The sequence below is a fragment of the Ambystoma mexicanum genome, chromosome 4q (assembly GCF_040938575.1).
Source record: "Ambystoma mexicanum isolate Mex_15411 chromosome 4q, UKY_AmexF1_1, whole genome shotgun sequence".
NCBI classification, from domain to species: Eukaryota; Metazoa; Chordata; class Amphibia; order Caudata; family Ambystomatidae; genus Ambystoma; species Ambystoma mexicanum.
This window is the reverse complement of record NC_090928.1, coordinates 365,059,099-365,072,702: the sequence shown is the minus strand read 5'-3', so window position 1 is coordinate 365,072,702 and position 13,604 is coordinate 365,059,099. Positions and strand designations below refer to the sequence as shown.

Below are 13,604 nucleotides of genomic sequence, written 5' to 3'. Positions count from 1 at the left end.
TTGACGTATTTTCATCAGAATTAGATTTTTTCCTCAACTGCGAGATGTCCGTTGTCCGGGTTTCGGGTTTCAAGAAGTGTTCCGACTGCCACTCCAAAATGTCTGTTACCGACCTGCATGAGATATGGCTCTGGTGCATCGGCACGGGTCACGACACATAAGTGTGTGCGTTGTGCACTAAAATGCACCTGAAATCAGTGCGAGACAGAGTGGCTAAACTCACTTTAGGCCGACCGCCTTCAAAATCTCCCACGCAGTTGACAGTGCGGTCTTCGGAGGCCAAGACTTAGGGAGCCTAACCCTGAAAAAATAAGGACAAATATCAGCGGAAGAAGGTGTTGTCCCATTCTAGGAGCCACTCTTCCTCGTCATCGCGAAAGAAAAAGGCGCCACTGGCGAGATGCAGATTAGTCGACAGAAGGGGGTAAGCCTTCTGCTGGGCCGATCACTCATCAGTGGGAAGATTTAAAATTCCCCAGGCTTGAAATGTTTCAGAAATATGCCACTGCAGATGCTGGTGCCCACTCCAAGCAGCAGGCCTCGGGGGTGACAGCGGCACTCTGTAATACCGGCCCCTTACACAAGCCTCAGTGCCGACGCCGGAAGCCTTCAGGCTTGACGCTGAATAACGCACTGAAACATTTGATGCTGTGGCCTTCCTACGCAAATCAAGGTTTGAGCTTCTCAGATGCCGTCCCGGTACAACAGCCTTGATCGACGCCGACAGTCTCCTTATTGGCACGGAAGGGCAAGCCCTAGGCGCTGCCGCTCAGCGACAAATCACGGACCAATTTCATTCAGCATTGTCATCCATGCTCCATCCAATCACTGCAGGCTTCGTCAGTGCCACTGTCTGGATAGGACAACCAAACTGCCCCTTGTTGTAAAATGCAGGGAGAGAATCCAGAAGTTGTGCTATAGTTCCTGTTAAATACTCCGAACCTGGAAGCTGAAAAGTCGACCACTGGAACCAAAAACGAAGAGGATGATGAAGGAAAAGCGGCTGAGACAATTTCCAGCAACCAGAGAGCCTGCTGTGTAAACTGAGCCTGCTGTAGCCCGTGCTTCCAATCGACCTGGGGACTCCGTAAGCTATGACCCAGAGCCTGGTGAGACACACTAGACTCAAGAAGACCTGCATTTTGAGCCATCCCACGCTGTGCTGTGACCTTGCGGGCTGCAATGCCCTGGGACCTAGAGCCAATGTGCGGTGCCCGGTCTTCCGAATCTCGCTGAAACTTCGTGGGCATCCTGCTGGATCTCGACAAATCCAGTCCGAAAGTCCCCTCACCAGAGTGCTGGACCTTTTGTAACGACGAGAATCCGACAGGCGATATTCTGTCTTTTTCTGTGCTCCTGAAAAAGGCGCCAAATCCACAGAGCTGCATCCAGCGCGAGGAAAACCTTGCCTAGAGCCTTCCCCGTTGATCCCTGCTGCAGTCCCTTCCAAGGTCCCATTTTCAGTCACCACAACAAGGAATCCAACTACAAGGTTTTTGGCTGCAGATCCTCAAGTTCTCCTGCTGCAAAATCTTCTTCTGTGCTGAGCCACTGTGCTGGCTTGGGTATTTACTTACCTTAAGTCTCTTGTGATTCCTGTGTAGTTGTGGGGTGTTTTCTGTGATTGGGAGGCCTCTAATCCAGTAAACTCAGCTCCACTGCTGGAATCCTCCTAGGGTGTCTTCTGTGAAGCCCTTGGACTCTCCACTAACTCTAAAGTAAAATACTCACCTGTTTGAACGGTCTTCCTAAAGAACTCTGACTTTTGCTACTTAAGAACCTATCCTAACACTGCCTCTTGGACACTAGATCCTAGCCCCTTCTGCCACTGAGAACACGCATGCTCCACGAGTAAGGGAAAGACTTTTAAGGGATTGTGCCTTTTGCCTAGAAAAGAGAATATGTGTTGTAAAAGAGTTGGTTGGTAACTGTAACTGTGAAAGGGAACAGTTACAAAGGTTCTTACTTACCTTGAATGTGTGTTGCACTATTCTGAAAAGTATATGTAACATCTTTCTTTCCTTAAAAACTGTTTCCTTATTCTAACCAAAAATGGATGTAAGGGTATATTACTCACCTGTCATTTGGTTGTGCCTCTTCCCAAAAGGAATGCTGTTTGTTTGACTTTATTATTCCTGTTAGGATAATTGTACGAGTGTCCCCCAACTGGGTCTTGCGTGACCTGACTTGCTGTTAGCCTGTCCAGAATAAGTCTGCCTTAGGTTTTACCTACCTAGAATAAGTTTGACATTCATAAAGTGTATCACTGGGTTTTGCTTTTCCTGGTCTGTTTTAGCCAGGCACAAACAGAGCCTTAGGTTTATACCTGCCTCAGGTTGTTGATAGCTCCTTGAACAAGTATTTGGGGTTTATCTACCTTGAGTTAGCTGTGTGCCATCCAAAAATAAGTTACAAGAGTTACTGCGTATCTTAATCTGTCTTTCACGGATATCAAAAGAACCTTTAATTGAATATTACATCATTAGGTTTTACTCACTTCTAGCTTTAACAGCTCCTGTGTCACGTAATTTCCTCTTCATGTATTCTCATTTCACATCATTCGAAATACAATGCTTCTATCCTGTGTGACTGGGAAAATTCAACGCGAGGGACTCTGCTCTGCCGGGCACTTTAATTTCTTTAACAATCCCTTGCGACTTGGTATACACTTGCGTAGGGCATTCCCGGGATTTGATCGACTTCAAACAATGGCTTACTGTTCGCAACAAAAGTATCTTTACTCAACACTGTTAATTTCTGGAAAGGCCTGGGGTTTCCAATATTTCAGAAACTCGCCGATGCTTTGGCTTTGCTCCACGATGTACACAACCTCTTCAACTGCAGGCTTCAGTCAGGGTCCTGCTCCCTGCTACTCCCAAAGCTTTCGGACTGCCTCTCAGACCCTCCAGCATTCTCCTAGCACATGAAGGTAACGAGCAGTAACTGGGGGTCACTTGGGAGCGGACCAGCTTGATACAGCTTCCTGTTATACCTTCGAAGAAAGAAGCTCTTGCTTCAATGCCATTCACACGACCAGACCCCAGCTCCACAGGGTCAGTGGTCTCAGCGCATTCTGCTTCCCAAAATGGTTCGTCACTGCTTCTGCTGTTATCATGCCTCTGCTGTTGCCGTTCTTCTTCTTGTTACAACCGTGATTCTTGCTTTTTACCAGTTTTCCCTACAGGTGTAAGTCCTTTGCCTGACCATGGTTAACTTCAGTAGTTGGACGTGCCTGTCCATAATAGTATTCCTCTATAGGCCTCTTCCTCCTCCCAGTAGTAGCGTGGTGTTTGAGGTAGGACTACTGACTACTGTCTCCCAGTGAATGTAAAGTTAAATTGACTTTGCTAGTCTTTTTAAATTGCTAGACCCAGCCCACACTGCCTTTCAGCAGAGTGCTGGAGGGAATACATAGTATTCCCTATGCCTAGAAAACTCATGTAGCCCTCAAAAGCGACCCGTTTAAACGCTCCGGTAGCTGAAATCCACTGGAGCCATGTTTTTCAAGATGGCGTTTGAGCCCCTTCTGTAAAAACAGGTTCCGATCGACTTTTTTCGCCATTTCTTTTTGGAAAGGTCCTTCTAGTGTTTGTCTGTGTGCACCAAACCAAGTTCGGTCCCTTTGTTCGTTTGCCTTTGGTGGGCTTCAGTACTGGAACCCCCCCGGCGCCTGAGTGTCTGGGGTGGACAGGATGTGAAGGAGGTGCCCGAAACTCCCTGTGCTTAGTCTCCTAGGAGACCTGAAAGCACTCTGTGTGATTGGCTGGCTGACTGTCTGGCAAGGACAGCCACCCTGCTGGGTGAGTGACAGCTAGGCTGGAATGAATGGGAGAAAACTGTTTAAAAGCAGGTCTCTGGGACTTGGACGGCAGAGTCGACCACTGGAACGAAAGAACCAAAGACGAGCTAAAGGAAGGCGACTGCTGCAACCTATGGACCATAGGTTAGCCCGGTGAAGCCCTGCTGCAGGTCTGAGTAGCCTGAAACTCCCTCGACAGAGAAGCCCCTTCAAGGACGACTTCTTCCCTTGAGCTGGTGGGAACAACCAACTCGCAAGCCACCTGCAAACCATCCCCATACTGGTTGAATTTTCTTCAGAGTGCTGTTGAAAACCGGAGAGCCAGTGAGAAGGATACCAGTTTGTGGACTTTAAGGCACTCGCACCTTAAACCGACTCTTTGCCAAACTTGTGGATCCTTCCCCGTGCAGTGCAGGAACCTCCTGACATCCTTCCTCTTGTCCCCACGACTGAGGCCCAGGAACGGCGAGATCTGCAGGAGCTGCCAGGAAAATTTGCCTACAGCATTTCTTCATACAAAGGTACTGTGCAAACATCGTTGAGAAATCCTCTCTGCCGCGGTGAAAGTTTGTGAAACTTTCCCAACTTTGGAGTCGTGTTCGCTCCTAATCCGACCTAGAACTCTTTTTTGTGCAAGCTACTTCTAAGAACATTGGCAAAGACTTAACCGTTTACTACCAGAACGGTGCTATCCTATCCAAGATACTGATCCATTGACTTTGGCCCAGGCCTATTGAATTGAATTGCCTCTTGTAGTGATTCAAACTATTTGCCCTGCCTGAGAAAATATTTGTGTTTAATTCTGATAACCTTTGTCTTTTTACCCCTTTTTGAAAGTTACTGAAGTGCCATTTTTCTCCCACTTCAGGGGAGCCTAATTTGTTCAGAAACCTATTGGTTTGGTACTGGAGTGTATTATAGTGTGATATTGAGCTGCTTATTACTAGTGGAATGTGTTCTAACTAAATGTGTAAATAAATTAATATTGGTTTACCAAGAAACCTTGAGTAAGTGTTTGTTTGAACCACTGTGACGGACGGACAGACCCCCTGACGGACAGATGGACAGGCACCCTAACGGACGGACTGGACCGAGTGACTGGCCCCCAGACCGACGGACTGGACCGAGTGACTGGCCCCCGGACGGACGGATGGACCGACCGACTGGCCCCTGGATGGATGGACCGACCGACTGGCCCCCTGCCGGACAGATGGACGGACTGGCCCCCAGACGGACAGACTGGCCCCCTAACGGACAGTCTGGCCGATGGGCGGACTGGCCCCCCCAGACGGGCCGATGGGCGGACTGGCCCCCCCAGACGGGCCGATGGGCGGACTGGCCCCCCAGACGGGCCGATGGGCGGACTGGCCCCCCCAGACGGGCCGATGGGCGGACTGGCCCCCCAGACGGGCCGATGGACGGATGGGCCCCCAGACGGGCAGATGGACAGACTGGCCCCCTGACGGACAGACTGGCCCCCTGACGGATGCACGGACGGACGGGCCCCCCTGATGGACGGACGGATGGGCTCCCTTGACGGACCAACCGGGCCCCCCTTTAACTGCCTCTAAGACTTGGAGTAATTGTACAATATGTGATGTAGGTTAAACATAACACATAGTAAACCACTATGAAAACCATAATGGCCAATATGAAAACCCATAAGGGCCAATGAAGACCCAACCCATTCCTAAACTAATTGTGTTGTCCACTACCTGGTGCTAGGCACAGTACAAGGCTAAGGGGTGGAAAGCAAAGGGATCCTAGACGAGAATAAACATACATTTATGAAGTCCTGCTCAAGACCCAAATGCTATATAGCAAATGGTCACAATACATTTCTAGTACATAGTAACATACATTATACAAAAGAACTAAGGCCAGAAGACCACCCCACCCGCATTTAGGACACATACCCTTATAGCTCCAGACCCTTAAGATCTCATTACACCATAAAATGGTACAAAACTAGCCAAAATTTAAATGCAGTTGCAATACAGTAGCGTAATCTAAGACCTGAAAAATATATTACACATCAGTGGTACATGCTAAAATTCCTTTTCTCCTAGGACCCAAAAAGGGCCCAGATAAAATGTCCATGTTCCTTCCAAAGTCCCTTTCTAAGAGATTTAGATTGATTTAAGAGAGACAAACGCGGTAGGCACAGCCGCAGTAATGATCGGTAAAGGTCTGAGTTCTGTCCCACAAATTCAGAGAAGGCAGCAAGTACCCAAGCAGACTCCAGAAGAGATCCTCAAGAAAAGTTCCAGGTTCAATCCACAAATGTCCCAGGAAGAAGGGAAGCACTGCACGGTTAGTGCAGGGAAGTCTGTGCCAAACTGCGTTGGAAGGGGGCCTGCAGAAACCCATTACTACTATTCGGAAATATTTTCATTTTGCTGCTTTCTAAATACTTTGTTTTGACTGCTGACCTGACTTTCTGGAGGAAAGTGAAGCCTTCTGCATTACTTCTTGCTTTTTACTCATTTTTATGCAGAAACTGAACAGTCTATATGACTGTCAGTACTGGAAGACTGTCTCCTGTGTATTTTTAAAAATTTGTATCCTAACATTTTCTTTTGTTACTTTGTGGTTAGAAATGCAATGTGTCCACAATGAGCTGGTGGCAGCGGATATTTTTCTACTGTGTTTTAAACCTTTTACTTGTACACTTTTGCATGTCCACATCCGACACCCTGTGTGTCTGTTGCTGTGCAGATTGTGTGGCCAGTGGCTATCCATGATTGTATAGCTACTGCCAGTTTGAATGGTGCAGATCCTTAGCATTGACCGATCCTGGTCCACTTCCAGTCCAAATCTTGGATAAAGGGACTCCTGCTCCTCTGTCCTGATCTCAAGACGGCCCTCGTCTGTGTTTTGAACCCTGAACTGCCGGTCAAGGGTTCCTGCTCGACTATCCATGCCTGCTGAGCTTTTGGAAGTGTTCCTGGACAATTCGGTGTACTAACTAGCTCTCTCCTGGGCTACCTCGCTGCAGTCATTGCCATTAAAATGTTGCACTAATTTGAGTACCGTTAAAAGGAGTTTGTCAACTTGGGCTTTGCACTCAGAGATTGCGTGTTCCCCCTCACTCTGATCTATAAATCCATCCTTTCTAAGAAATAAATTCAATCTCTAGATATCAGCTAGGACTCTTTGATCGACTGCTTCAAATTTCAATTAATTTGCTTGGGGGGATGAGGGGGTCTGGGGGAATCGTTCTCAGTAGAAGTTGGCTGTATGTGGGATGTTACCCCACCAGTTAAGTCAAATTCCCAGTTGCTTGAGTTTGCGTCAAAAATTAAAAACCTCTTTACTCTTATTAGGATGCCGTTTCTCCCCCCACCACCACCCCACACCCGGATTACTTGCCATTATGCATCTTTTGTTTATGCTAGTGTTCTACCAATGCTTGTGATATAACATAACGTGCATTGTGTTGTAAAAGCCCAAATAAAGTAACTATATTTTTTATTTGTTTTACAATGTCTTAATTTGTGCACTATGGTAAATTATGTGCACCCATAAACGGACGTTAAAATATTTTATTGGCTAGATCAGTTTTATTATTTTCTGTGTACTTTCCACTTCCATTTTGAAGTCCAGTATCATGCTACTTCACTCCCAATTAGTTCTTACTAACTGCAGGTTGGTTGGCTTTCATCGATATTCAGTGTTTCATGTGCAGACTCCTAGGCTATTGCTGAACTTTGAAAATATGAAAAACCAACCATTTGTTTCTCACAGTATTCACTGTACTATCTTCACCTAGGCTCTTGGAACCATATTTGAGGAGCATGAGACTGCAGCTTCTCAAAAAGTGAAGCAGAAGTTATTTGGCCTTTTGGAGCTTCTACTAAACAGTATCAAGACTGCCAGTGCCCCATCGTACGTTGCCAAAATCTTAATGCAAACTCTTCTGGAGGTCAACAGTGAGGTGAGCCTTGGGCACTTTTTGGTGTGTGCTTCATAACACCTATATTTTGGAAGCGAGGTTTGGAGCGACAATCTCTCAATTTGCTGTCTCCGATGCCCTACTTTAATGGATATTTTGTCTTTAATTGCATTTGTTTTAATAGAACTGTTTTTAGAAAAGTTACTAACTTATTAGAGCTATTAAACAGCATTTGTTCTTACATGTTTTAATAATAGCTAAGTAGGACGAGTCCGGGGTATACCAGGTAAGTATGGGCACTATGGCTCAAGAATTTTTGGTAGAGACTGCACGTAGAAGGTGCTTGACAGCTGCAGATGATGGCACAGCTACGCTAACCCCTGCCTAGCTTGTTAATACAGAAAACCGTGGGTGTGCCAAAATCAATGCTCTTGTACAAACGTAAATTACTCCAAATGTAGAGATTGTTGATGCAGAGAAAGAAGTTGTACAATTTATTTCATGTTAGAATCAATCACATTAGCAATAATAGTGCATTCTTCTTGCCAACACGTGTTTCGACCATTGAGGGCTTTTTCAAGGCAATGTTATAAGGTGAGCATCTGATTTAACAAAAAACATTGAATCATAACAAGTTCATTCGATCCCAATAAAGAAAACCAAACAGATGATAATGTTATGTCCCCCCATCAGGGTGCAACATGATCAGTGAACCAATGTTACAAATGAAATATTAGATATAACAATCCATGAGTGGAAGATAATTGATCAAATAAACCAATCAAATGAAAGGGAGAGAAGATTGAGAAGGAAAGCAAAAAATAAATAAAAAAATATTAAAATTCCAATAGGTTGCGTTAATGTAGCAGCAATATTCATCACAATTTGTACCTTTGTTGAATCATTCTGAAGTTCAGGAAACCCTGTGGGTACTTCCCTGTTATTTTTGTAAGCTTAATTTAACCATGATTTAGTGTACCAGAGCTCGGATTAAACCAAAGTAATACATGCTCAAATACAAAAAGAAATTCTAAAAGTGCCCAATGGGATTCAGTATTGCGACCATATTTCTCACAAATGTTTGTGATTCGTAGCTTGCTTTAACATCTTTTGGTTCAGTATGCCCTGTTGGGTACTTCAGTGTTAATGTTATACAATCAATGCGAGCATCTCTTGGTCTGCAGGAGTTTGAATTGAAATATGGTAGTGCGTGCTCAAATGCAGAAAGAACTTGTGGGATTGCCTAATGGAATTCTTTATGAACAATGATTTGCTCAACAAAGCACTGAGGGCGAACCAGTCTGCGACCTCCGGAACCCAGAGCCAGACACCCAAAACAATACCTGGGTCATGATTCATAAAGAACTCACCCTGCGGGGGACTGTATGCTGGTTGGTAATAAAGTTTGTGGTTCTCCACTCAAATGTAACCAATTCAAATATCTTCATATGTTATGCTGAAAAAGCCGAATATGTTGGGCATAAAAAATGTTTTCGAAATGAGAATGCAAAAGATGTACAAGTTTGCTCATTTCCAGTATGAGTGCAAGAGATGGATATTTTAGAATGAACGCACATGATGATCATATTCACTTATTTAAAGTATGGCTCATCAAATGTAATACGATCCGGGATTGATTATCCTGGTGCTTATTCCTGCCAGTCCCCTGGTCCTGTTTTATTGTGCATCCGCATTACCTAAAATAATATATATGTTCTCTTGAGTATACATGGACGACATATACCACAATTGCGACTCTGCGGCAAGCCCTGAATCCTTGAACTTACTTGTTATGCATAGATATAAAGTTGTTTCGTGTCCGTGCTGAGGGAGAACCCTGCCTTCGTCTGGCGTCCGCGTGTATTTAAACGTGGGCGCCATCTCTGTTTACATTTTATACGCGACGGGCCATACAGCATGAGGTAGGTTTCCCATAACTCCAGAACACGCCAATGTGAAAAGCGTCGACTGACTAAGTTTAAAAGATTTTATATATAGAAGCCTGCCCGTTATACGCCCTGTGGTGGCATATTATGTTGCAGTTACGCGGAACAAGTTATTATGCACTTCCCTGTCTATATTGGTAAAGTTAATTTGTGATGCCCATTATACTTTTGAGTGAGTCCAGTTAGTAGCAGATATACTGTTTCTTACTAAAATGCCTCCCGGTGCTTGTGGTCACCATGTGGCTGGTTGCCATTCACCCCATGTATAATAAATGTACATATTACAGCAATAGTGTATTCGGATCACTTGGCTGCAGGCACTGGCTGTGTTAGGCTGGTTATCCTCCCTCCCCTTATTACATTTGTATATCGAGATACTGAAACGTGTAGTCAGTAAGTATACTGACGGGTTACTGCCAAAATAAGAGACATTGCACAATACCGGTTTTACAGCTTGGATTGGCGCAAGAAACCTTTATAGATCTAAATGATATATCTTGCATTAACATGCAGTTCTACAGAAGATCTATAAACCAGTGTATAAGTCTTCATCAACCTTTCCTCAGTGTCATTGTCATCACAGAAAAACATTCATTTTGTGTTCTTTGAGTCCTTGAGTGATACATCAGAGTCTACAGATCATGCGTGTTTCTAGTGGTCTTAAAAGAAGTCGTTGATCACCCCCTCTCCTGTGCCGATGTGCTTGCTGTATACCAATGAAACTAATGTCCTCATTGTGCCCCCTCTGGTGGTGTTCTTGCCAATGTAGTGCACACTGCAATTTAGGGTCTTGGCTGCCTAAACTGGACAGATGTTGTGTTAGGCAAGAATTGATGCAGTAACGCTGTGGGAGACTACACCAGTCTTGTCCTCTTGGTATTGGGTAACCCACCTATTGGTATAGGTTTGTACTACGCAAGTTGGTAGTGTGACTGAGCAGTCAGACTTCTCTAAATGTGAGCTGTAGCATGGAAATACACAAATACAAGTTTCCAATTAACACTTACACTCAAAGGTTTTTAGTAAAATAATTATTTAACGTCTGTTTTAAATAAGCATTCTTTAAAAAGGGCAATGTGCAACAAATAAAATACACTTCAAATTACTTTCTCAGAATCAAGTCAAGCAAGTAGATTCTCTTTAGAGATGCTTCATACACACTTCCTACAGCATGAGGTGACTTCACTAAGTAGGACAGTAATGGCTTTTAGATCTCACTTTTGTACTTGGTAAATTCTGAGATTTAGCAAAAAGCAAAGGCTAGTGAAAGGAAAAAAAGGTTAACTGGTTCTCACAGCATGTGAGCACTTTCAAATCTCCCGATGAAGTCTAGATGAAAACCTTTCCCAGCAAATATTAGTTAAAAACCAATGCATCACCTATGAGGGACAGTAAGAATCAGTAAATGGGCCAGAAGAGTCTGCAGGGAGCCAGGACAGCCAAAATAAATTCAGAACAAATTCTATGGAGCTGAGGCACTTGTTAGATAACAAAGTCGTGCACAAAGTTCGAGAAATGTTGTAGAAAATCACTGTTGGGCCACAAGCTGTTACACTTGTGAAAGTTAGAGCTGCGCCCAACTCTAGAAAAAGCAGCTACAGACAAAGAGGTAAGTACCCCTTAGTCAGAACAGTAAATTAGGTTAGAAGAAGAGGATCCAACTGGCTTCTGTCTTGGTTGCAGTGTTGCAGATCCTGTGCTCCTGGGCCTCAGTCGTGGGGACAAGAGGGAGGACATTTGGAGGACTCCTGCACAGCAGTTCGGAGGTCAGCGGCAGCTATGGGCTCTTTTCAGTTCAGCTGCACTTCGCGGTTTCAGCTACCGGCAAATAGCACCACCGCAGATCTTGGACACTGGTTGGGCTTCCTCTTTGAGTCTGGCACTCTGGTGAGGTGATTCAAGTTTGGGTCATCCTGCTTCGGGAGGGTCCTAAGTATCTTCCTAGAGCTTTGGTCCGGCTTAAAGACGTTGCACTCTGTTAGGCAAGATTTGGTGGAGTACCCTTTGGGTGCACTGCAACAACCTTGACCTCCTGACAATAGGAACCCAACCTTTGGTATACGTCTGTACTACACAGGTTGGTAGTGTGGCTGAGCAGCCAGGCTTATCTCAAGATGGGTCAATGTGTGCAGTCGGGGAGGTACGCAGAGATTCACAGTGACAAGTATCCAAATGAACACTTACATTCAATGTTTCTTGATTAAACAATTATTAATTTATTTAACAGTCAGTTTGAATAAGCCTTCTTCAGAAGGGGCAATATAATAGCAACACACAAATACACTCTTAGTATGACAAAGAAAAGGGTTATTGAATAGCACAAGAGATCATATCATCATTCTGAAGCAGATAAGTACTTTTGAACCCCCAATGCAAAGCATATTAACCCCTTCCTGGAAGGAAAGATAAAACGCAATGTCAGAGGAAAGAAGAGTTATTCAGGGAGCCAGGCCAGCCATTGTCAATTGGGCAAAAGTCTAGGTGACCTGAAGCACTTCTTGTAGGTGAATACAAGTCTTGCACAATGTTTTAGAAGTCTTTGTAGAAAAAGTAGAATCAGTGTAGGGCCACTAGCTGGGAGGCTTGTGAGAGGTAGAAGATGCAAGCAACTCTACAGAAGTAACCAAGACGAGTCTCAACTGAGATCAAGTAAGGCTACAACAAGAAGAGATAAGTTCTTAGACTGTACAGTACCTTTGGTTAGAAGAAGTGGTTCCTGCTGGCGTCTGTTCCTGTGTGACTCTACAGATCCTTTTCTTCCTGTGCCTCAGTCGCGGGGATAAAAGGGAGGACTTCTGGGGACTCCTGCAACACAACAGGATAGTGAGCGACAGAAAAGGACAGACTTCTATTCAGCGGCACTTCGCGGTTTCAGCTCCTCGCGTCTCAGCAAATAGCACCACTGCGGTCTCACAGATACCACTCTGGACTTTCCTCACATCTGGGGTCCAGCACTCTGTTGAGGTGGCTCATGTTCGGTTAGTCCCTGAAAGGAAGCGCCCCCAATTCAGCACGATCCTCCCCGCAATGAGAGACAATAAGGGACTCTCCCGTAGTGGGAATAAGACCAAGACAGAGTGCGGGTGAGCGTAAGTGGGAGTTTATCCAAGGATAAGGCATGCAAAGAACTCTGCAACCTACGAGAGCGCTCTGCCTGACAATAGCAAAGACAGGCGTATTTCTAATACAAAAAACGTCATCAACACCTAAACACTATAGGGGGCACAAGTCAATTGGGATTGGGTGGTGTCGACTAACTATAAGTGTTGCTGGCGCGGGGTTGGTCTTGGCGGGACGACGTCACTGGTCAGCCTCGTGGGTTGGGTTGGGCCTGGCAGGCCGGCTTGAGGTCATCCATGCGGTGTTGATGTGCTGGGGCAGCCTGTGACAATAACGAATACCTTTCCTGTCTCATTTGCCCTAGGCCATGCACACTACAGTTATTCAGAAAATGACATTTACGTTCATTAATAAATCGCTTCACTAGCTTATCTTATAAAATAAACACAACACATGAGGAATGCACCTCGTGAGAGGTCTGGTGGTTGTTGGTTGGGGTGAGATTTACCTGAGTCTTATTGACCGGTATTTTAGGTCACGGGACGGGGCTCTGGGACCTGGGCCGAGTGATACATGTCTGTCTGCTGCGTTAGAAGTTATTATATAGATGGGTCTCTGTGTCTTGTCCCAATGATGGGGGTCGTCCTTACACGGGGTCAGGATTCTTGGGGGGGTTCGTGGGGATTTATGAGAGGGTGCTGGTAGATCAGTGGGTTCATCCGTGGGTTTATTACCGTGCTGTAAATAACACAGGTGGCGGGCTGTGGCCTTGGTTGCGGCGCCGGGGCCTCTGACTCTCTGAAGTAACGCCAGCTTGGTTGGGGGAGGTGAGGGAGCGCAGCACAAGTCTTAGCTTTTTTATCTGGCAGGCTTGGTGGGGTGGGAGAGGGAATGACCTTGCATA

At 45.3% G+C, this 13,604-nt stretch overlaps 1 protein-coding gene across 2 annotated transcripts in view; it reads left to right on the top strand.

Annotated features, from left to right (window-relative positions):
- The window catches only part of HEATR1 (HEAT repeat containing 1), a 1,158,897-nt gene that overhangs the window by 557,667 nt on the left and 587,626 nt on the right, over positions 1–13,604 (top strand). For both annotated transcript variants that reach the window (XM_069607931.1, XM_069607932.1), the window contains exon 22: positions 7,572–7,736. In XM_069607931.1, coding sequence (XP_069464032.1) covers positions 7,572–7,736 — 165 coding nt within the window. The remainder of the gene's footprint in view (positions 1–7,571; positions 7,737–13,604) is intronic.